A 25,243-nucleotide genomic window follows, 5' to 3' on the forward strand; every position below is an offset into this window, starting at 1 on the left:
GTAGTGATTAATGGACAGCTTATTAGTTAGTGGACTATGAAATCTGTACCCCTATGAAAGACATGACCTTGATCTCCCACACAGGGAGTGTGAATTGATAATGGGGTTACCTGAATGGGTTCAGACCTGAAACTTGTCCTCTTTTTAGCTGATTTCCTCTTTTTTAAATTGGCAATGGTTCCAGCAACTTTGATCTCTGACTTGAGATGTAGGTAGTGATTAATGGACAGCTTATTAGTTAGTGGACTATGAAATCTGTACCCCTTTGAAAGACATGACCTTGATCTCCCTCACAGGGAGTGTGAAGTGATGATGGGGTTACCTGAATGGGTTCAGACCTGAAACTTGTCCTCTTTTAGCTGATTTCCTCTTTTTAAATTGGCAAGGGTTCCAGCAACTTTGATCTCTGACTTGAGATGTAGGTAGTGATTAATGGACAGCTTATTAGTTAGTGGACTATGAAATCTGTACCCCCTTTGAAAGACATGACCTTGATCTCCCACACAGGGAGTGTGAATTGATAATGGGGTTACCTGAATGGGTTCAGACCTGAAACTTGTCCTCTTTTTAGCTGATTTCCTCTTTTTTTAAATTGGCAAGGGTTCCAGCAACTTTGATCTCTGACTTGAGATGTAGGTAGTGATTAATGGACAGCTTATTAGTTAGTGGACTATGAAATCTGTACCCCTATGAAAGACATGACCTTGATCTCCCACACAGGGAGTGTGAATTGAAAATGGGGTTACCTGAATGGGTTCAGACCTGAAACTTGTCCTCTTTTTAGCTGATTTCCTCTTTTTTTAAATTGGCAAGGGTTCCAGCAACTTTGGTCTCTGACTTGAGATGTAGGTAGTGATTAATGGACAGCTTATTAGTTAGTGGACTATGAAATCTGTACCCCCTGTGAAAGACATGACCTTGATCTCCCACACAGGGAGTGTGAATTGAAAATGGGGTTACCTGAATGGGTAACCTGAAACTTGTCCTCTTTTTAGCTGATTTCCTCTTTTTTTATTCTGAAATTTAGACATTTGTTATTTTCATCTCAATTTGAGCTTTTTTTTTATCATGATTTTGCACTATTTTCCTCTTTTTTTTGAAGCATTTTCCTCTTTTTTAAACAAATAGTCAGTTTTAGGTCTGTGGGTGCTCCATTGAATTCTACACTCATGTGTGGAAGAAATCTACACTCCTGTGTGGGAGATTAAGGTCATGTCTTCCATATGGGTTACCCAATGCAGTTTCAGTCTATGATATTTAAATTTACTTCATTGCAATCCGGGTACTTAGCTAGAAATTTACAAGTGCCTGTCATTTGAATGAAAAAAAAAAAAAAAATTATTGACCTTGATGACTTAAACCTGGTTTTTACACCAACTAGGGCTTCATTAATAAGTTTTAAGTTTTTCATGCCCAGTGGAAGTGGATGCGTAAATTTTTGATCAACAGGGCCAAAAACTGAAAAAAATTGTCTGAAACCAAATAAGGAATGATTTGCATTGTCTGGAATAATATAGCAAGAAAAAAATTACTGCATCTACTGTGCACAGTAAATACACTTCTTAAATTGGCAATGGTTCCAGCAACTTTGATCTCTGACTTGAGATGTAGGTAGTGATTAATGGACAGCTTATTAGTTAGTGGACTATGAAATCTGTACCCCTTTGAAAGACATGACCTTGATCTCCCACACAGGGAGTGTGAATTGATAATGGGGTTACCTGAATGGGTTCAGACCTGAAACTTGTCCTCTTTTTAGCTGATTTCCTCTTTTTTTAAATTGGCAAGGGTTCCAGCAACTTTGGTCTCTGACTTGAGATGTAGGTAGTGATTAATGGACAGCTTATTAGTTAGTGGACTATGAAATCTGTACCCCCTTTGAAAGACATGACCTTGATCTCCCACACAGGGAGTGTGAATTGATAATGGGGTTACCTGAATGGGTTCAGACCTGAAACTTGTCCTCTTTTTAGCTGATTTCCTCTTTTTTTATTCCTGAAATTTAGACATTTGTTATTTTCAGCTCAATTTGAGCTTTTTTTTTTTTATCATGATTTGCGCTATTTTCCTGAAGCATTTTCCTCTTTTTCACAAATAGTTAGTTTTAGGTCTGTGGGGTGCTCCATTGAATTCTACACTCCTGTGTGGAAAAATCTACACTCCTATGTGGGAGCTAAAGGTCATGTCTTCCATATGGGTTACTCAATGCAGTTTGTGAAATTTGAATTTACTGCATTGCAATCTGGGTACTTAGCTAGAAATTTACAAGTGCCTGTATGACTTAAACCTGGTTTTACACCAACTAGGGCTTCATTAATAAGTTTTAAGTTTTTCATGCCCAGTGGAAGTGGATGCGTACATTTTTGATCCACAGAAACTGCAAAATTGTCTGATTTTAACATAACTGGTCTCAAATTGTTTGCCATGTAAAATGAACCAAATAAAGAATGATTTGCATTGGCTGGAATAATATAGCAAGAAAAAATTACTGCATCTACTGTGCACAGTAAATACACTTCTTAAATTGGCAATGGTTCCAGCAACTTTGGTCTCTGACTTGAGATGTAGGTAGTGATTAATGGACAGCTTATTAGTTAGTGGACTATGAAATCTGTACCCCCTATGAAAGACATGACCTTGATCTCCCACACAGGGAGTGTGAATTGAAAATGGGGTTACCTGAATGGGTTCAGACCTGAAACTTGTCCTCTTTTTAGCTGATTTCCTCTTTTTTTAAATTGGCAATGGTTCCAGCAACTTTGATCTCTGACTTGAGATGTAGGTAGTGATTAATGGACAGCTTATTAGTTAGTGGACTATGAAATCTGTACCCCTATGAAAGACATGACCTTGATCTCCCACACAGGGAGTGTGAATTGATAATGGGGTTACCTGAATGGGTTCAGACCTGAAACTTGTCCTCTTTTTAGCTGATTTCCTCTTTTTTTAAATTGGCAATGGTTCCAGCAACTTTGATCTCTGACTTGAGATGTAGGTAGTGATTAATGGACAGCTTATTAGTTAGTGGACTATGAAATCTGTACCCCCTTTGAAAGACATGACCTTGATCTCCCACACAGGGAGTGTGAATTGATAATGGGGTTACCTGAATGGGTTCAGACCTGAAACTTGTCCTCTTTTAGCTGATTTCCTCTTTTTTAAATTGGCAAGGGTTCCAGCAACTTTGGTCTCTGACTTGAGATGTAGGTAGTGATTAATGGACAGCTTATTAGTTAGTGGACTATGAAATCTGTACCCCTTTGAAAGACATGACCTTGATCTCCCACACAGGGAGTGTGAATTGATAATGGGGTTACCTGAATGGGTTCAGACCTGAAACTTGTCCTCTTTTTAGCTGATTTCCTCTTTTTTTATTCCTGAAATTTAGACATTTGTTATTTTCAGCTCAATTTGAGCTTTTTTTTTTATCATGATTTGCGCTATTTTCCTGAAGCATTTTCCTCTTTTTCACAAATAGTTAGTTTTAGGTCTGTGGGTTGCTCCATTGAATTCTACACTCCTGTGTGGAAAAATCTACACTCCTATGTGGGAGCTAAAGGTCATGTCTTCCATATGGGTTACTCAATGCAGTTTGTGAAATTTGAATTTACTGCATTGCAATCTGGGTACTTAGCTAGAAATTTACAAGTGCCTGTATGACTTAAACCTGGTTTTTACACCAACTAGGGCTTCATTAATAAGTTTTAAGTTTTTCATGCCCAGTCGAAATGTATGCGTACAAGTTTGATCCACAGAAACTGCAAAATTGTCTGATTTTAACATAACTGGTCTCAAATTGTTTGCCATGTAAAATGAACCAAATAAAGAATGATTTGCATTGGCTGGAATAATATAGCAAGAAAAAATTACTGCATCTACTGTGCACAGTAAATACACTTCTTAAATTGGCAATGGTTCCAGCAACTTTGGTCTCTGACTTGAGATGTAGGTAGTGATTAATGGACAGCTTATTAGTTAGTGGACTATGAAATCTGTACCCCTATGAAAGACATGACCTTGATCTCCCACACAGGGAGTGTGAATTGAAAATGGGGTTACCTGAATGGGTTCAGACCTGAAACTTGTCCTCTTTTTAGCTGATTTCCTCTTTTTTAAATTGGCAATGGTTCCAGCAACTTTGATCTCTGACTTGAGATGTAGGTAGTGATTAATGGACAGCTTATTAGTTAGTGGACTATGAAATCTGTACCCCTATGAAAGACATGACCTTGATCTCCCACACAGGGAGTGTGAATTGATAATGGGGTTACCTGAATGGGTTCAGACCTGAAACTTGTCCTCTTTTTAGCTGATTTCCTCTTTTTTAAATTGGCAATGGTTCCAGCAACTTTGATCTCTGACTTGAGATGTAGGTAGTGATTAATGGACAGCTTATTAGTTAGTGGACTATGAAATCTGTACCCCCTTTGAAAGACATGACCTTGATCTCCCACACAGGGAGTGTGAATTGATAATGGGGTTACCTGAATGGGTTCAGACCTGAAACTTGTCCTCTTTTTAGCTGATTTCCTCTTTTTTTAAATTGGCAAGGGTTCCAGCAACTTTGGTCTCTGACTTGAGATGTAGGTAGTGATTAATGGACAGCTTATTAGTTAGTGGACTATGAAATCTGTACCCCCTTTGAAAGACATGACCTTGATCTCCCACACAGGGAGTGTGAATTGATAATGGGGTTACCTGAATGGGTTCAGACCTGAAACTTGTCCTCTTTTTAGCTGATTTCCTCTTTTTTTATTCCTGAAATTTAGACATTTGTTATTTTCAGCTCAATTTGAGCTTTTTTTTTTATCATGATTTGCGCTATTTTCCTGAAGCATTTTCCTCTTTTTCACAAATAGTTAGTTTTAGGTCTGTGGGGTGCTCCATTGAATTCTACACTCCTGTGTGGAAAAAATCTACACTCCTATGTGGGAGCTAAAGGTCATGTCTTCCATATGGGTTACTCAATGCAGTTTGTGAAATTTGAATTTACTGCATTGCAATCTGGGTACTTAGCTAGAAATTTACAAGTGCCTGTATGACTTAAACCTGGTTTTACACCAACTAGGGCTTCATTAATAAGTTTTAAGTTTTTCATGCCCAGTGGAAGTGGATGCGTACATTTTTTTCCACAGAAACTGCAAAATTGTCTGATTTTAACATAACTGGTCTCAAATTGTTTGCCATGTAAAAATGAACCAAATAAAGAATGATTTGCATTGGCTGGAATAATATAGCAAGAAAAAATTACTGCATCTACTGTGCACAGTAAATACACTTCTTAAATTGGCAATGGTTCCAGCAACTTTGGTCTCTGACTTGAGATGTAGGTAGTGATTAATGGACAGCTTATTAGTTAGTGGACTATGAAATCTGTACCCCCTATGAAAGACATGACCTTGATCTCCCACACAGGAGTGTGAATTGAAAATGGGGTTACCTGAATGGGTTCAGACCTGAAACTTGTCCTCTTTTAGCTGATTTCCTCTTTTTTAAATTGGCAATGGTTCCAGCAACTTTGATCTCTGACTTGAGATGTAGGTAGTGATTAATGGACAGCTTATTAGTTAGTGGACTATGAAATCTGTACCCCCTATGAAAGACATGACCTTGATCTCCCACACAGGGAGTGTGAATTGATAATGGGGTTACCTGAATGGGTTCAGACCTGAAACTTGTCCTCTTTTTAGCTGATTTCCTCTTTTTTTAAATTGGCAATGGTTCCAGCAACTTTGATCTCTGACTTGAGATGTAGGTAGTGATTAATGGACAGCTTATTAGTTAGTGGACTATGAAATCTGTACCCCTTTGAAAGACATGACCTTGATCTCCCACACAGGGAGTGTGAATTGATAATGGGGTTACCTGAATGGGTTCAGACCTGAAACTTGTCTCCTCTTTTTAGCTGATTTCCTCTTTTTTTAAATTGGCAAGGGTTCCAGCAACTTTGGTCTCTGACTTGAGATGTAGGTAGTGATTAATGGACAGCTTATTAGTTAGTGGACTATGAAATCTGTACCCCCTTTGAAAGACATGACCTTGATCTCCCACACAGGGAGTGTGAATTGATAATGGGGTTACCTGAATGGGTTCAGACCTGAAACTTGTCCTCTTTTTAGCTGATTTCCTCTTTTTTTATTCCTGAAATTTAGACATTTGTTATTTTCAGCCCAATTTGAGCTTTTTTTTTTTATCATGATTTGCGCTATTTTCCTGAAGCATTTTCCTCTTTTTCACAAATAGTTAGTTTTAGGTCTGTGGGGTGCTCCATTGAATTCTACACTCCTGTGTGGAAAAAATCTACACTCCTATGTGGGAGCTAAAGGTCATGTCTTCCATATGGGTTACTCAATGCAGTTTGTGAAATTTGAATTTACTGCATTGCAATCTGGGTACTTAGCTAGAAATTTACAAGTGCCTGTATGACTTAAACCTGGTTTTTACACCAACTAGGGCTTCATTAATAAGTTTTAAGTTTTTCATGCCCAGTGGAAGTGGATGCGTACATTTTTGATCCACAGAAACTGCAAAATTGTCTGATTTTAACATAACTGGTCTCAAATTGTTTGCCATGTAAAAATGAACCAAATAAAGAATGATTTGCATTGGCTGGAATAATATAGCAAGAAAAAATTACTGCATCTACTGTGCACAGTAAATACACTTCTTAAATTGGCAATGGTTCCAGCAACTTTGGTCTCTGACTTGAGATGTAGGTAGTGATTAATGGACAGCTTATTAGTTAGTGGACTATGAAATCTGTACCCCTATGAAAGACATGACCTTGATCTCCCACACAGGGAGTGTGAATTGAAAATGGGGTTACCTGAATGGGTTCAGACCTGAAACTTGTCCTCTTTTTAGCTGATTTCCTCTTTTTTTAAATTGGCAATGGTTCCAGCAACTTTGATCTCTGACTTGAGATGTAGGTAGTGATTAATGGACAGCTTATTAGTTAGTGGACTATGAAATCTGTACCCCTATGAAAGACATGACCTTGATCTCCCACACAGGGAGTGTGAATTGATAATGGGGTTACCTGAATGGGTTCAGACCTGAAACTTGTCCTCTTTTTAGCTGATTTCCTCTTTTTTTAAATTGGCAATGGTTCCAGCAACTTTGATCTCTGACTTGAGATGTAGGTAGTGATTAATGGACAGCTTATTAGTTAGTGGACTATGAAATCTGTACCCCCTGTGAAAGACATGACCTTGATCTCCCACACAGGGAGTGTGAATTGATAATGGGGTTACCTGAATGGGTTCAGACCTGAAACTTGTCCTCTTTTTAGCTGATTTCCTCTTTTTTTAAATTGGCAAGGGTTCCAGCAACTTTGGTCTCTGACTTGAGATGTAGGTAGTGATTAATGGACAGCTTATTAGTTAGTGGACTATGAAATCTGTACCCCTTTGAAAGACATGACCTTGATCTCCCACACAGGGAGTGTGAATTGATAATGGGGTTACCTGAATGGGTTCAGACCTGAAACTTGTCCTCTTTTTAGCTGATTTCCTCTTTTTTTATTCCTGAAATTTAGACATTTGTTATTTTCAGCTCAATTTGAGCTTTTTTTTTTTTTATCATGATTTGCGCTATTTTCCTGAAGCATTTTCCTCTTTTTCACAAATAGTTAGTTTTAGGTCTGTGGGTGCTCCATTGAATTCTACACTCCTGTGTGGAAAAATCTACACTCCTATGTGGGAGCTAAAGGTCATGTCTTCCATATGGGTTACTCAATGCAGTTTGTGAAATTTGAATTTACTGCATTGCAATCTGGGTACTTAGCTAGAAATTTACAAGTGCCTGTATGACTTAAACCTGGTTTTACACCAACTAGGGCTTCATTAATAAGTTTTAAGTTTTTCATGCCCAGTGGAAGTGGATGCGTACATTTTGATCCACAGAAACTGCAAAATTGTCTGATTTTAACATAACTGGTCTCACATTGTTTGCCATGTAAAAATTAACAAAATAAAGAATGATCTGCATTGGCTGGAATAATATAGCAAGAAAAAATTACTGCATCTACTGTGCACAGTAAATACACTTCTTAAATTGGCAATGGTTCCAGCAACTTTGGTCTCTGACTTGAGATGTAGGTAGTGATTAATGGACAGCTTATTAGTTAGTGGACTATGAAATCTGTACCCCCTATGAAAGACATGACCTTGATCTCCCACACAGGGAGTGTGAATTGAAAATGGGGTTACCTGAATGGGTTCAGACCTGAAACTTGTCCTCTTTTTAGCTGATTTCCTCTTTTTTTAAATTGGCAATGGTTCCAGCAACTTTGATCTCTGACTTGAGATGTAGGTAGTGATTAATGGACAGCTTATTAGTTAGTGGACTATGAAATCTGTACCCCTATGAAAGACATGACCTTGATCTCCCACACAGGGAGTGTGAATTGATAATGGGGTTACCTGAATGGGTTCAGACCTGAAACTTGTCCTCTTTTAGCTGATTTCCTCTTTTTTTAAATTGGCAATGGTTCCAGCAACTTTGATCTCTGACTTGAGATGTAGGTAGTGATTAATGGACAGCTTATTAGTTAGTGGACTATGAAATCTGTACCCCTTTGAAAGACATGACCTTGATCTCCCACACAGGGAGTGTGAATTGATAATGGGGTTACCTGAATGGGTTCAGACCTGAAACTTGTCCTCTTTTTAGCTGATTCCTCTTTTTTTAAATTGGCAAGGGTTCCAGCAACTTTGGTCTCTGACTTGAGATGTAGGTAGTGATTAATGGACAGCTTATTAGTTAGTGGACTATGAAATCTGTACCCCTTTGAAAGACATGACCTTGATCTCCCACACAGGGAGTGTGAATTGATAATGGGGTTACCTGAATGGGTTCAGACCTGAAACTTGTCCTCTTTTTAGCTGATTTCCTTTTTTTTTTCCTGAAATTTAGACATTTGTTATTTTCAGCTCAATTTGAGCTTTTTTTTTTTATCATGATTTGCGCTATTTTCCTGAAGCATTTTCCTCTTTTTCACAAATAGTTAGTTTTAGGTCTGTGGGGTGCTCCATTGAATTCTACACTCCTGTGTGGAAAAATCTACACTCCTATGTGGGAGCTAAAGGTCATGTCTTCCATATGGGTTACTCAATGCAGTTTGTGAAATTTGAATTTACTGCATTGCAATCTGGGTACTTAGCTAGAAATTTACAAGTGCCTGTATGACTTAAACCTGGTTTTTACACCAACTAGGGCTTCATTAATAAGTTTTAAGTTTTTCATGCCCAGTGGAAGTGGATGCGTACATTTTTGATCCACAGAAACTGCAAAATTGTCTGATTTTAACATAACTGGTCTCAAATTGTTTGCCATGTAAAATGAACCAAATAAAGAATGATTTGCATTGGCTGGAATAATATAGCAAGAAAAAATTACTGCATCTACTGTGCACAGTAAATACACTTCTTAAATTGGCAATGGTTCCAGCAACTTTGGTCTCTGACTTGAGATGTAGGTAGTGATTAATGGACAGCTTATTAGTTAGTGGACTATGAAATCTGTACCCCCTATGAAAGACATGACCTTGATCTCCCACACAGGGAGTGTGAATTGAAAATGGGGTTACCTGAATGGGTTCAGACCTGAAACTTGTCCTCTTTTTAGCTGATTTCTTTTTTTTAAATTGGCAATGGTTCCAGCAACTTTGATCTCTGACTTGAGATGTAGGTAGTGATTAATGGACAGCTTATTAGTTAGTGGACTATGAAATCTGTACCCCTTTGAAAGACATGACCTTGATCTCCCACACAGGGAGTGTGAATTGAAAATGGGGTTACCTGAATGGGTTCAGACCTGAAACTTGTCCTCTTTTTAGCTGATTTCCTCTTTTTTTAAATTGGCAAGGGTTCCAGCAACTTTGATCTCTGACTTGAGATGTAGGTAGTGATTAATGGACAGCTTATTAGTTAGTGGACTATGAAATCTGTACCCCTTTGAAAGACATGACCTTGATCTCCCACACAGGAGTGTGAATTGATAATGGGGTTACCTGAATGGGTTCAGACCTGAAACTTGTCCTCTTTTTAGCTGATTTCCTCTTTTTTAAATTGGCAATGGTTCCAGCAACTTTGATCTCTGACTTGAGATGTAGGTAGTGATTAATGGACAGCTTATTAGTTAGTGGACTATGAAATCTGTACCCCCTTTGAAAGACATGACCTTGATCTCCCACACATTGATTTTTAATCAACAACCCTGACACATTTATTCACTTTTCTTTTCCTACTTTTTCCCCACTAGGTTATGAAAATGATCTTGGAATCTCCAGATGAGAGATTAGAACCTGAGTTGATAGCCCTGGGTATCAATCTCGCCTGTAACAAGCGCAACTCACAGCTCGTATGTCAGGGGAATGGTCTCAGATTGCTTATGAGACGAGCCCTGCGCTTCAAAGATGCCCTCCTGCTGAAGATGATTCGCAATATATCACAGCATGACGGACAAACTAAGAATTTATTTATTGTAAGTTAAAGGTTGTTAAAAAAAAGTAACTAACTCCCCTTAAATAATGACCATTATTCAAAACAGATGATTGTATCACAAATTTGTAAAATGCGTTGAAAGCAGAATTTATTTCTGCACATTTTGACACCTCTTTTGTAGCAATTGACTAAATATTGACTTCACAGAGTACATTTAAATCAATGTAGCCCAAGATTTGAAAGTTGCAGTAAATTCTATTGATTTTGCATTCAGTGTATTGGAAGGAAATCTGTGTCATGATATTTGAGTGTTTTTGTATTGTAAAAACTTTCAACTTTCAAAGTGCAACTTTCAAATCTGGACCTCACTACATTAAATTGACCGGTGTTTTATTGTTTTCTGGGCTATCGTATCAAATGAGGTGTCAAAATGCGAGAAATAAATTCTGCTTCCAACGCATTTTACAGATTTGTAATACAATAGCCCCTTTTTGAATATTGGCCATTATTTAAGGGGGGTTAGTTACTTTTTTTGAGATGTTTATATGAAGAGCTTATTTCCAAATCATGTTAAGTCTGCAACCACAAGTTTCTCATATACTTGTGTGATACACTCACAGTTGACAAGTTTGATATTAGCATTTAGCAACAATGAGTTGTACAATCAACAAGCCATTATTTACGACAGCAATGCTGGTTAACAATATGCAGACTATTGTTCTCATTTGGGAATCAAAGGCCTCACGCAGTACTATTACTGTGCATCCATCCACTGTTTGCTTTGTAATGGTGCATCCAACTGAAATTATAATACCTATAGCATCACAACCCATAGCAATATGATATCGCACAGGTAAATAAGACAATTTGTAGACAGAAAGTTGACGAAACACACATACTTTAACTGGATCTCTAAAGATGCACTCCCGTGAAATACATAACATAAAATAAAACAAACGAAGACGGGAAACAGTTGTACAGCAACTGCATGTGTGTGGACTTAACACGGTTTGGAAATAAGCTCTTCATATATTATTTACGTATTAACAGTAATGCCCCTCATGTGTACAGTGAAGCACCTGACTCCATGTACCTTCCAATTCCAGAGACCTATACATGTGATCCAAATCCAAGGCAGTCTATTTAGACCTCATGACCATTTTTATCATACTCTGCAGGCATATGGAATGCCCTTTAAGAACATCTCCAATTAGGATTCGCAGACTTCAAGGGGGTGTTAATTGAATATCTTACATCACGCTGTCAATGTTACCCGAATAGATACATAACTGCTGCTATGGGGTCTCCCCGTCAGTCCGAACCACCGGTAGTCGGAATTTTCAGTGTTTCTGTTAGGGTTAGGTTTAGGGTAAGGGTCAGGTTTAGGGTTATGTTTACACACCTGTTAACTACCCATTGTGTTGTGATCATTTTGATTTTGGTTCTGAACACTGATAGCATGAACCAGTTGACCTAGCAGCAATCGATTTTGACGTCACACTACGACGGCTGAGACAAGAATACCAAAAGAGATCGGAAGCATAGCCTGAGCCCATTCATCGCTGTGTGCAATGTCCGGTTAGGCATAAAAAAGTGACATTTTTTGGTAAAAAAAACCTACAAATTAATGCAAAAACTTGGTCAATTTAAAGTGCATAATGCATATTGTAATGGTTAAAAATCATGATGTAGTGGTCAATAATATGTAGTTTGAAGCACAAGTTTGTTACATTTTTGTCAAATTTCAATATTACAGTCAATTTTCTACAGTTTAGCTACAAATTGTGTATTTTAACATCAAAATATAAAAAACTTAAGTTTAATGATATGAAATATGAATGTGTCGGTAACACAAATCAGACCTCAAAATTTGTAACAATCTTTACTACAGATATTTTGTCTCTAGCACACGATAAGCAAACGTGAGTTGGCACGGTTCAGTTGTTCACAATAGATTTCGCAGGTGCTTCCGATCTTTTCTGGTATTCTTGTCTCAGACAACGGCGAATATCAGTGATCAACTTTCTAAATTCAGTAATTTGAATAAAAACTAGTAACCACTGAGTTAGTATTTATAACCTTGCTGTTACAAAGTAGACATATGTATGAATATCATCCATTTTAAAAATGTTGAATCAAGAGTGTCCACTTTAACCTATACTTTCATCATTCACACTGATCTGAAACATTCTTCTTGACGTCAGTAAACTATTTCAATTGCAGGAATATATCAGCGATGTAGCCAGTATTGTTAAGAATTCAGACGATGAGGAACTGGTAGTAGAGGCTTTAGGTATACTTGCCAATCTGACAATCCCAGATTTGGACTATGAACTCATCTTGAAAGAATACAACTTGGTGCCATGGATCAAAGGAAAGCTTGAACCAGGTAACTTAGGTTTTTGTTGATCGTTAATACTACTCCTAATTCCAGTAAAATACAGCACTAATTTTTTGGAATGTAAAACACATTTATTTCTTTATCCTTTAGCTTGTAATAAAAGTCAGATTTTAATTTTTTTGCAAATTGGAGGGAAATAGACCAAAAACATGCAATTTTGCATGTTTTCTTGCAATAGCAGTTTCAAAATTCTAAGACTTGGCACAAGTCTAACCAATCAAAATCTTAGTATAGGCCAAGAGTTAGCTCATAATTTTATTATTTTATGTTATTTTTGATAATTGGGTGTGATAAAGATTAGAAAATGTGTTTTCTAAAAATTAGAGTATGTGACTTGAAATTAGCCTTTGTATGAGTCTTTGAGCTTGATTGTCACAGCATACGAAAAATGCCCCCAATACACACATTTTTGGCCCTTATTTCCAAAGATTGACCAAACTATTGAACTTGGACTTTTATTGCCAGTAAACTGGAGGATTAGGATTGAGCTATGTTTCATTTGGCTATGTTTCATTTGGCAAAAATGGATTATATTTTTTTAATCCTAAAGAATTAGTGCTGATAATATTTTTTGAATCCAAAAAAATTAGTGCTGTATTTTTCTGGAATAGGGAGTAATCTATTTTAGGCTTCAACTTCTACAGGCCCTTACAGAATATATATAGAGGTAAATAACGACCCTTACACAATGTATATAAAAGTAAAAAACGTGTCACAATAATATACACTCTATGCTAAACCCACAAGCAGGGTTCGCAGGTTATTGCCGCAAGGCTTCTGCACAAGGGTGAAATTAAGCGGGTGACAGGCATCGTTTCACGCCTATGACTCACATAATGTGGCCCATTCAGGATAAAAATGATGGAACCAGGCGACTATTTTTGTCCCACCCTTCACACAGCGTCACTGCCATACGATTCCAATGTATTTTCAACCTTTGCAGCCAGGAAGTGCTCTCAAAGTTTGGTACTATATATGAACCAATCACTCATTAATTTTCACACTGTTGTTTATTTTTGGTTTCTAACAGGTGCAGGTGAAGATGACTTGGTACTGGAGGTTGTGATGTTGGTAGGGACAGTTGCTATGGATGATAGTTGTGCTGCTATGTTGGCTAAATCTGGTATCATACAATGTCTGATTGAACTACTCAATGGTAAGATACATATGTTCCACAAATTGAAAATTTGGCACATTTTTACCCCTTTTAAATGTGAAGTAAAAATGGAGCAAGGGGGTGCTTTGAACATTTAGGAACAGTTTTCATACAGTGAATTCGAAGTAAGTGCAACAGCAATATTTTCAAACTCCTTTTTCTCCGAAATGCACTTTACAGTTTTCCTTACGATACACCAATATGTGAAACCTCACAACTTGTGATCCACGTATGTGCTTCTTATTTTTTCCAGTTAGCTAAGCGAGATTACAGTGTATTTCTATTAGATGCCAGTATTCAGTGATAACTCACAATTGGTCTTTTTATTTGATTATTATCCATAGCTAAGCAAGAAGACGATGAGATAGTGTGTCAGATAGTCTATGTATTCTATCAGATGGTATTCCACGAAGCTACCAGGGAAGTCATCATCAAGCAAACACGTATCTTTTTGTGTGAATTGTTCAACACTGTGTGATCTAAAGGGTTATCATAAGTCCATTCTCCAGATCAGTATTTCATGGGTTCCCCTTGGGTAATTAGAGTGCTCATTCAATCTGCCAACAGTTTGCAATAGCATTAACCAGCCACGGTAACAGATATTAACGTCAAGAATGGTAATCTTAGATAGGTCAAACTATTCATTTTCTGAATCCTTGTGGCTAGAGGAATACATGGTTTTGAACACAATTTGAGCAAGTTTGATATTTGACCCTGTGTAAAGTTCAGTGACCTGCCAAAAGTTACTCTGGTTCAATTGGGCCTAAAAAACTGATTGGTGTAACCCGGCCGACCCTAAAAGTAGGCCCGACCCTAAAAGTAGGTCTGACCCTAGACTTTTTGTTTTGTTTTTGGCAAAAAAAAAAATTACAAATAAAGTTTAAAACAGAAGAAAATAGTTCCAATGCCTTTATCAAACACAATTTACAGCTTAAAAAGTAAAAAAAATCCCAACCCACCTACCCTAATTTTTGCCAATCAAACAATTTATTTTTTGAGGCCTTGCTATCATGTTGTGTACCCCATGATGTCAACTATCTCTGGTAGCAATACAACCCTCCCACTGGTACCCCCCCTCCCCACTGAGGGGTTGGGCTCATACACTACATCAAGCTATGAGTTAATTGTTCAAGTGGTCTGTAACAAAGCATAGAACGTTTATGATAATTGCCCATAGAACAGCACAGGTGGTATACCACCATGTCAATTCTGGGGCGTATGCAGAAACCTTAATTACCACTATACTAGCGGCAAGAATGGCCACAAAATGCCCCAAAATAGGCTTATTTTGTATGTTATAGGCATAAAGTCTTCACACCCACTGTAAAAAACATTGAGAACTGTCATACATTGTTTTGTAGAAGTATGAATATGCAGGATTTTTTAACATGTAATATGAGGTATTAATGTAAAAGAGATATGAACTAGGTCAGTACTTGTCCTGTGTGTTCAACATAATCCTAGCTATAGGATATACATTGTTGTTATATTATGTCCTTGACTACTGCTGACACAGAGGCTCCTGCCTATTTGATTGATTTGATGCACGACAAGAATGCAGAGATCAGGAAGGTCTGTGACAACACACTGGATATCATCTCGGTAAGTTTCTTGTTTGTTGTTGTGTTGACAGATTGATGGCTTTTGTAATGAGGTATTTGAATGAGCTTGGGCAGTGTTGTGTATGTAGGGTGGATGGGGTGTGTGTGTATGACAACAGTGTGTCATTGTGGTCAGGGTACACATACAAGTATAAGATTGGGAAAATGTTTGTACTTTTTGGCCCCCACACATATGTGGGGCTTATGTTATCACCCAGATGGTTGTTTGCTTCTTTGTTTGTTTCTTTCTTTGTATCTTTGTTTGTTTGGCTGTCCGGGCGGAAGCAAATTCATTAATCCACTCTGCAGCCACCAATGCAGTAACTGATCAACTACATTATTATGTTTTCAGGGTTATTAGGAGTTAAGAAAACCCAATAATGATAATATTTGATGGCTTATTTCGCATGATACCATAACATATCGGATTCGTCATACAAATATGACTCATCCGATATGTTATGGTATCATGCTCAGCCATCCAATATTATATCAAACTTGGTATGAGGATAGGATGTGGTAGCCTGACGTGCTGTATAGTTTTGTGTCATGTTATTTGCATATTTATGAATATTAATGAGCTTATTTGTATATTTTGCCTAAATTTTCATTGATCCACTCTGCAGCTTAAACGCAGTAACCGATCAACTTCATTATTATGTTTTCAGGGTTATTAGGAGTTAAGAAAACCTAATAATGATAATATTGATGGCTTATTTAGAAGATACCATAACATATCGGATTCGTCATACAAATATCGAACTCGCCGCTGGCTCGTCCGATATTTTTATGACTCATCCGATATGTTATGGTATCATGCTCAGCCATCCAATATTATATCAAACTTGGTTTGGTGATTGGATATGGTGGCCTGGTGTGCTGTATAGTTTTGTGTCATGTTTCTTGCATATTTATGAATATTAATAAGTTTATTTGCATATTTTGTCTACATTTTCATTAATCCACTCTGCAGCTTAAACGCAATAACAGATCAACTTTCATTGAGCGGAGTCAAAAAAATGTTTGTGTGGGCTGCCCCAAGGATTTTGTTAAACATTGGTCAAGATTGCAAGTATTAAGTTACCATCTTGAATGCTAACTTCCTATGGATTAAAAAAATGTACAGTTGATTTGACCCACCAAACTATTTAGCCATTAGTCGGCATAGGACGGATTATTAATAGCATGACAAATTTTCTTAGCTGACCTTGTAGTAAGCTATTTTGGTCAGATATTTATATAAAAATACCTGACATAAGCTTGTCCAGCTTGTTGATAACGATTTGGCTTGTTTTTTCCCATCAAAATACAAGTACCCCGTAAGTGATGACAGTCAAGTTTCCTCTTTTCAATGTCTAAAAAAACTTCTGTCTTAGAATTATGATGATTTTGACTTGAGATGCACTGATTGACTATTTTGTGTGTAAATCCCCCAGGGGGCTAATTACGTTGAGCACTGTATGTTACACTATATAAGGGGTGGTAAAAAATGAATGAAAGTTGGACTGTGGCCCCATATATGGATTTTTTTGGTTAAATTGATTAATAATCACATGAAGACTGAACCTTGTCTTTCAAACCACATACCAGCATTAGCATACAATCAGTAGGCTGTGGACAAAGCAAAATTACTTAAAATAGCTGGCCTTTTAAATTGTACTATTTAAAATGTCAGCGAACAGGAGTTCAACATGGTAAGTATATCTAGTTTTGGGCATTAACTCTGTAGATATACAACTAATTTACATGCATTGTATTGTTTGTGTATCTGGCAGGAGTTTGACGAAGAATGGGCCAGGAAGATCAAACTGGAGAAATTCCGATGGCATAACTCACAGTGGTTGGAAATGGTGGAATCCCAGCAGATGGATGAGAACGATGGCGTCATGTATGGTGATGAGGGATACAGCCCATATATACAAGAATCGGATATCTTGGATAGACCAGACCTGTTCTATGGACAGCAAGGTAGGTCTTTTTAGTACCAGCGTTCAAAATAAGCACTGGTCCGCCAGCCATTGGCCTGTAACTTTTTGGCCGGGCTGGTAACTTTCCTGACTAGCAGACTATAGTTGCAGTGGCAACAGGGGGAGAGCTACCCCCATCAGCTAAAAAAACTTGTAATTGACGGAAATAAGTTGCTATGTGTCCCAGCTTAATTTTCTGTTTAAATGCTCTCAAGTTTCAATAACTTTGCACCCGGCCCTGTAACTTTTCAGAGTTACACTACAGGCCTGGCTGGCTATGTTGGAGATTCTTGCCCAGCACCCCAATGGGACAGTGCCATATGTTTGGCAAAATTGTGATGTGCTGGCTTAAGGCTATGTCTGTTCCAAGTTTCACAGTTGGACCAGACTTGTTCTATGGACCTTGTATGGGTAAAGGTCCGTTCATACTACCACCGCATTTGCGATGCATTGCTTTGCGATGCCGATATATCGATTACTTTTTTGCCGCAACTCAACGCAACTCATCGCATTTCCGAGTTAAAATGTATTTAACTTCATTGCGATATTGCAATGCAGTAGTTTGCAGTACGATGCAGTGCGACAACGTACCGCATCGCAAAGCAACGCATCACAAATGCAGTGGTATTATGAACAGACCTTTAGAATGACTGTAGTGGACTTCAACATGCAACCTATAATGCCCACCCCATGTAAAAATCAAAGGTCCATAATTAAGTATACCTGGATATCATTTCACTGTTTTATAATCTGACAGTTAATACTCAACACCAAGATAGATCCCAATCTTAGCAACAGGTGGGAGGATTAACTGTATCCAAACACATCGAATTGATACCCAAATATGGCTATTCCAATTGAAATCCATACACCCCCTATGGAAGACATGACCTTAATCTCCCACACAGGCAGTGTAGATTTCGAATGGAGTCACCCATTCAGGTAACCCCATTTGAAATTCTCACACCCTATGTGGAAGATCAGAGGAGGCTTAAAGGCATTCCTACAATGCACTATGATTGGGAAATTTGACCAATATAACCTAATTTTAGAGGCAAAGTCCCCATTGACACACACACAAAATGGTCATTTTAAAACTGCAGCCAACGAGCTAATAGTTGAGACTTAGGACTGATATTTGATTTTCTTACAGGAAACATTCATATTGTCCCACTGCATTAATTTTATTCCTAAGTCTCGATGTTTTCAATGTTAAATAATAGGATGAAAACATCAGATATTTGCACACAATCCCAATGCAAAGTATGGTCAACTTGCCACATGTGTACAAAAACCAGACATACCAAGGTCAGAAACCCCATTGGGTCATGGGAATGTCTTTAAACATCCTCTGGTGGAAGATAAAAGGCCATGTCTTTCATAGGGGGGGGGGGGGTATGGATTGGAATAGCCAATTGTGGGTCATCGTGTGGACAGGTGGGTGAATACATGACATGACTGCTAATACCTTCTTGATGGGAGATAAGCAATAAATAGATTATACACAAAAACCACAAGTTTTGTGTGAACAAAGACGTGACCGTAGTAGCACCACAGCTTGATGGTTGATGATAAGGGACACCGATTAAACATGAGTTGATATCCCTGATAATGTACAACAGGTGGGAGAAGAAGTCACCATCTCATACTACATTGTAGGATATGCTCTGTGTGCTAGTTATAGGCTTCAACATAAAAAGTTTTGCGACGTTTTCTCAAAATATCAAGAGCTATCTTATGAACCACTGAACCAATACTAGGCTTGTTTGTACTCATTTTAATGCACTTTTCATGCTGATTCCAAATATGGTTATGAAAATTTACAATTCTGAAATTTTTGAATTAAAAGAAATTGGAACTTGTCGTCTGCAGTCGACACCAACATGGAGAGAGTTAAACATGTTCATCAACCAGGACACAGTTCTTTAACCCCAATATTGCTTGTACATTCCTAGAATGACCTTTGAATGGTTTGAGTACACAGACCCACACTCCACAACTTGGCATCAAATCTTGAGCAATGATTGTTGGAGCAATGAAAAGGGGGGGGGGGGAGATATTTAAATATGCTATTGGAAATGATACCATTTTAGCTCATAATATATGAGGGTATTCCAGTTAAAATCCATACACCCCCTGCAGAAGACATGGACTTAATATCTTCTACATGGTAAGTGTGAATTTCAAATGGGATCACCTGATTAAGTGGACTCCATATCAAATTTACACCCCCTGTGTAGGACATTAAGATTATGTCTTCCATAGAAGGTGTATGTAGTTCAATGAGAATAGCCCGCTTCCTTTAAGATGTTACGATGGCAAGATAAGCACACCTGATGTTCAAACTGACATTGGTGTAGATAAACATAGTTTTACCAAGAAATGGATTTAACTTGATCCATACCATTGAGACTTGGCATTCAATCATTGTATATAAAACAATCAAATCCACCTGTGTTGGATTTTTGAACATATGTACACACACCACAGGTTTTCCTGTGAGTCGTAAGGTAAGTCCGCCATGACCATATCACTTGATGTCTCGGGTTAGCTATTAGACACAACAGTCGGCAATGTCTGAGGCTTAAATTTGTGACAGGTTTGACCAAGTTTTCTTGACAAGAAGGTGGGGGATTATCTGTGTACCTGTAAAAGGATATACTCTGGTTTTCTGTAGACAAGTAAAAGCCTCTTGGAGGTGTTTGTGACAGATCACATTTGAATTGCCCCTCAAAGGACTGCTAAGAGACATTAGCATGTGGCCCTTGTATAGACTCGTGGGGATTCATGCTATTAGAAGTGAGCCATACCATTATTTGATGCAGCTGTGCATGTTGATTTTTTTACACATGGATGACATTGCAAAAATGAATACCCTTGACCTTCAAATTTGTGAAGATATGGAATGTGGGTGAAGCGGTTTGATTATTTGTTTCATTATAAGTTCATCTTCGAAGCCAGTGAATTTGCTGTTATTGGGCTTGCCAAAAAGTTGTTAATGCATAAGTCAAATTCAGTGATCAAGATTTTTTAAATTTCAGGGTACAAAAGCCAGTGAATTGAGGAACAAAAACTAAACCACTCTTGGTCTCTTTTGAAACACGAAGTTATTGTGGGAGAGATATTAAAATCTTTGGCATTTAGGCTTTGTTTGGGTTTTGTTGAGTTGAAATCACTGCTGTGTTATATACTGTAAGAATATTGTACATTTCTCTTGAAATAAAACTGAACAAGTTGAATTCTCTGTTCATCAGAAAATACTGCACCTGCCATGCTATGGTTGGGCCTACTCAAATGCCCGCCAATTGCACGGTAGCTGTGACAATGGTAATGAACCTTGTATTGCATTATGTCACATAAACAGCTTGCTCAGGAATGCGTGGAATGCAGGCTAAGTGTGCAATTTGTGAACTTGACATTCCCAGAGGTACTAGTAGAGGGTACGTAGATTATGTCAGAAAATGACATTTATATTTGTTAATATTAATTTAGATTATTTTCAAAAATCTACATGTTACCTTTTCTGGGGACACCCGGTATTAATTTCATTATGTTACTATGTGTATGTACTCAACACTGTGGTTTAAAGATAAACACATTAAATGTCCAAGATCACCGGTACAAATTCGCACAAGTGTAAGTGTTTAGCACATTTGTAGTATCCCGCATCCCATGGGAGCACACGGAACCCGGGATAATTGGTCATGACATTTTGTGGAAATTAATCGATTTAAATTCACACAAGAAACTGCTCGGAGATTTGATGATTCTGAATAAAAATGTTGAAAATTGGATAATGAATAAGTGGTTTAGATCATTAAAACATGAAGCGATGATGATGGATGGGAATTCTCAGTGGCTGACATAGTCAATATTGTGACAAGACTAAGGGATGAGTGATGGATGTGACACTATGAGCCATGTCCCCATTGAGGTCCTCTTTAATGCTCTGCGTGCTAGCCATTCGCTTCAATGGAAAAAGTTCAAGTTTTGAAATATTTTCTCAAAATATCAAGAACTATCTTAAGAACTACTTAATCAATACTAGGCTTGTTTGTACTCATTTTAATGCATTTTTCATGCTGATTCCAAATATGGTCATGAAAATTTACATTTTTGAAATTTACATTTTTTTTAAAAACATGTCGTCTGCAGTCGACACCCGCGTGAATAGAGTTAATAATCTGAAATTGAGTTAATCCACCCTGTGATAGGACAACTGATTGAGTGAATGCTTGATTAGGGTCTATATAGACTGACCTGGAGTAAATTTAAAATGTGTGGTCTGATTTTTCTTGTTATGTTTTCTCTCTTAGATTGAAGCCTACCAGTAAAGCAATATGTTTCCAAACTTTGAGTTGTATTGGTCCAGCTAGATGGGCAGTAGGCGCATAACCTTTTCATGATAAGATCCTCCACTTTCTTGAGTTTCTTCACTGTGGCTGCACCATCCATAAGGGATGGACGTCCACTTCTTGGCTCATCTGTGAGGGACATGTGGCCAGTTTGGAAATTCCTTTTTCCAAAAGCAACAGTGCCATATGGTGGGCAATCATCACCATAGATAGCTTTAATTTCATCATAGATTTTCTGAGCATTGTAGGCCTAACCCTTCAAATGCAGGAACCTTTATCACGCTACGTTCCTCAATTTCCACCATCTTGCAGGTTATGTGCCTACTGCCCATCTAGCGCCACCTGTAAAGAAAGTAAACATACTTATGAGACCATTTTTGGACCATAATGTACATAAGGACCAGTGATTACACTGACAAAATTTCATAGCTCTTTCACTTCTGGGTGATGTCAAAAACTTCTGGATACCCCTTCGTATATGCGCTTGTTTCTGCTTAAACCCTGTACATGTTACGTTTCCAACACTAGATAAATTGTTGACAAGTGACTGTGACAAGTTCTGAAAACCTGGCAACAGTAAATAAATACAAACTTGAATTGGTATCCAATGTACAAGGTCAAGATTGTATCTTGTCAGTAGTTGCCGTCATGGATGATAAATCGTATGCTCTTTCAAACAAATGTAACTGTTTTTCACTCTGAATGGCCTCCATGGATCAGATCGTGTCACATATAAGCTGTAAATTGTACTTTGTTCCAGTACGCTAAAACTATTTTTAGTGACATGAAGCATAAACCAATCATTTATTTTTTTGTTGCTTAAGGTGGTTGTAAGCCTAAAATTGTCCATATCTATTGTGATGAAATTGCTAGTGCAACCATGTAGCCGTACCCAGGCCTGAGGTGTCAAAGTCTATTTGTTGCAATATCTTAAAACAAGTGTAGTTATGTGCCCTATGAAATTAAGTATTCCTGAAGTGACACAGTATTTAGTGTAAAGTGCAGCTTCCCATCCCATAGGGACACACAGCCAAGCTGCGATAGTGCCTACATATTCACTACTTGATCCCACCAATTTTACTCCCTGATGCGCACCTGTTATGAACATGTGAAAATCTGAGGTTTTGTGATGTATATTTTTTTAGGTATTTTATTGTTTTTTTACTCCATATTTTTGCCTCTATCTCAATCTTAATTTTGCTGTATATTCAAGCCTATATAGACCTTTGGCACCCATGTACCAAATCATGTCACATATTAATAAAGGATATAGGCTTGAATATACTGCAAAATTAAATCCATATGGATCTTTCAATTCTAGCATATTAAGGTGGCTGTAAGCTTAAATTTTCCAAACTATTGTGATAAAATTGCTACGTGTAGCAGCCATGTAGCCCTACCCAGGCCTGAGGTAATAATTGAGGTGTCAAAACGTATTTGTTGCATTATCTTATATGCTTTAAAACAAGTGTAGTTACGTGCTCTGTATACTGAACTATTACTGAAGTGACACAATACTAAGTGTAAAGTGCAGCTTCCCATCCCATAGGGACACACAGACAAGCTGCGATAGTGCCTGCATATTAACTACTTGATTCCACCAAATTTACTCCATGATGCGCACCTGTTATTAACATGTGAAGATCTGATGTTTTGTGATGTATATTTTTTTAGGTATTTTATTGTTTTTTTGACTCAATATTTTCGCCTCTATCTCAATCTTAATTTTGCTGTATATTCAAGCATAGACCTTTGGCACCCATGTACCAAATCATGTCACATATTAATAAAGGATATAGGCTTGAATATGCAGCAAAATTAAATCCATATGATCTTTCAATTCTAGCATATTAAGGTGGCTGTAAGCTTAATTTTTCCAAACTATTGTGATAAAATTGCTACGTGTAGCAGCCATGTAGCCCTACCCAGGCCTGAGGTAATAATTGAGGTGTCAAAACGTATTCGTTGCATTATCTTATATGCTTTAAAACAAGTGTAGTTACGTGCTCTATAAAATTAAGTATTCCTGAAGTGACACAATATTTAGTGTAAAGTGCAGCTTCTCATCCCATAGGGACACACAGCCAAGCTGCGATAGTGCCTGCATATTAACTACTTGATTCCACCAATTTTACTCCATGATGCGCACCTGTTATTAACATGTGAAGATCTGATGTTTTGTGATGTATATTTTTTTGGGTATTTTATTGTTTTTTTACTCCATATTTTTGCCTCTATCTCAATCTTAATTTTGCTGTATATTCAAGCCTATATAGACCTTTGGCACCCATGTACCAAATCATGTCACATATTAATAAAGGATATAGGCTTGAATATACTGCCAAATTAAATCCATATGGATCTTTCAATTCTAGCATATCAAGGTGGCTGTAAGCTTAAAATGTCCAAACTATTGTGATAAAATTGCTAGCAATATGTACCATGTAGCCCTACCCTGTCCTGAGGTAATAATTGAGGTGTCAAAATGTATTTGTTGCATTATCTTATATGCTTTAAACAAGTGTAGTTACGTGGTCTATAAAATTAAGTATTCCTGAATTGACACAATGTTAAGTGTAAAGTGCAGCTTCCCATCCCATAGGGACACACAGACAAGCTGCGATAGTGCCTGCATATACACTACTTGATCCCACCAATTTTACTCCCTGATGCGCACCTGTTGTGAATATGTAACTGGGAATACTTGTGTAATGACAAGATAGTTTTTAGTTTGAAAGGAAATTACTATCCCGGATCTTTTTTTTTTTAGGGTGTTTTGAGTGTAACTTTAAAATCAATTTGTGACCATCCTCCACAACTGAGCCCGGATGTCGCCAGTGCCACTATTGAGATATGCTCCATTGAACATAACAATAAACTAGAGCGGTTCTCGGGTTGCGCGGTTTTCGGCATACGCGGTTGGTGTGTAAGGTTGTTGGGTGATGGTATGGTAGTGGTTGTGTTTAGATGTGAGTTTCTTTTCAGAACCTTGTATGGGCGAAGCCTGGATGGTGGGTGGGGAGTGTGGGGTGATTAAAGAAGGAAATAATATGGAAATGTAATAATAGGCCGCACGGCTGTGTAATGTTTATGTTTTACAAGATGCCCAGCCAGAGCACGGGTTGGGATATGGGATATCCCCTCGTGGTGTCGAGTTCACAACAGGTGTTGGTATTGCTTTACCAAAACAACCCGAGCCGTGTCTTGGAAGTTCAGTTTGTATGTATAGACAGTTTCCTAGCAATATTGACTGTACCCACCAAGTTTCATGCCCATACGACAGATGTTAGTCATTTGACCTCAGATGACCCCTAAGTG

The 25,243-nt window shown here is 37.8% G+C and overlaps 1 protein-coding gene across 1 annotated transcript in view; it reads left to right on the forward strand.

Annotated features, from left to right (window-relative positions):
* Window positions 1–25,243, forward strand: part of LOC140136896 (kinesin-associated protein 3-like) — a 99,728-nt gene that overhangs the window by 23,859 nt on the left and 50,626 nt on the right. The window contains exons 12-17 of the mRNA XM_072158516.1: window positions 10,264–10,485; window positions 12,669–12,834; window positions 13,877–14,002; window positions 14,347–14,445; window positions 15,519–15,604; window positions 17,379–17,571. Coding sequence (XP_072014617.1) covers window positions 10,264–10,485; window positions 12,669–12,834; window positions 13,877–14,002; window positions 14,347–14,445; window positions 15,519–15,604; window positions 17,379–17,571 — 892 coding nt within the window. The remainder of the gene's footprint in view (window positions 1–10,263; window positions 10,486–12,668; window positions 12,835–13,876; window positions 14,003–14,346; window positions 14,446–15,518; window positions 15,605–17,378; window positions 17,572–25,243) is intronic.

The sequence above is a fragment of the Amphiura filiformis genome, chromosome 17 (genome assembly GCF_039555335.1).
Source record: "Amphiura filiformis chromosome 17, Afil_fr2py, whole genome shotgun sequence".
Classification (NCBI taxonomy): Eukaryota; Metazoa; Echinodermata; class Ophiuroidea; order Amphilepidida; family Amphiuridae; genus Amphiura; species Amphiura filiformis.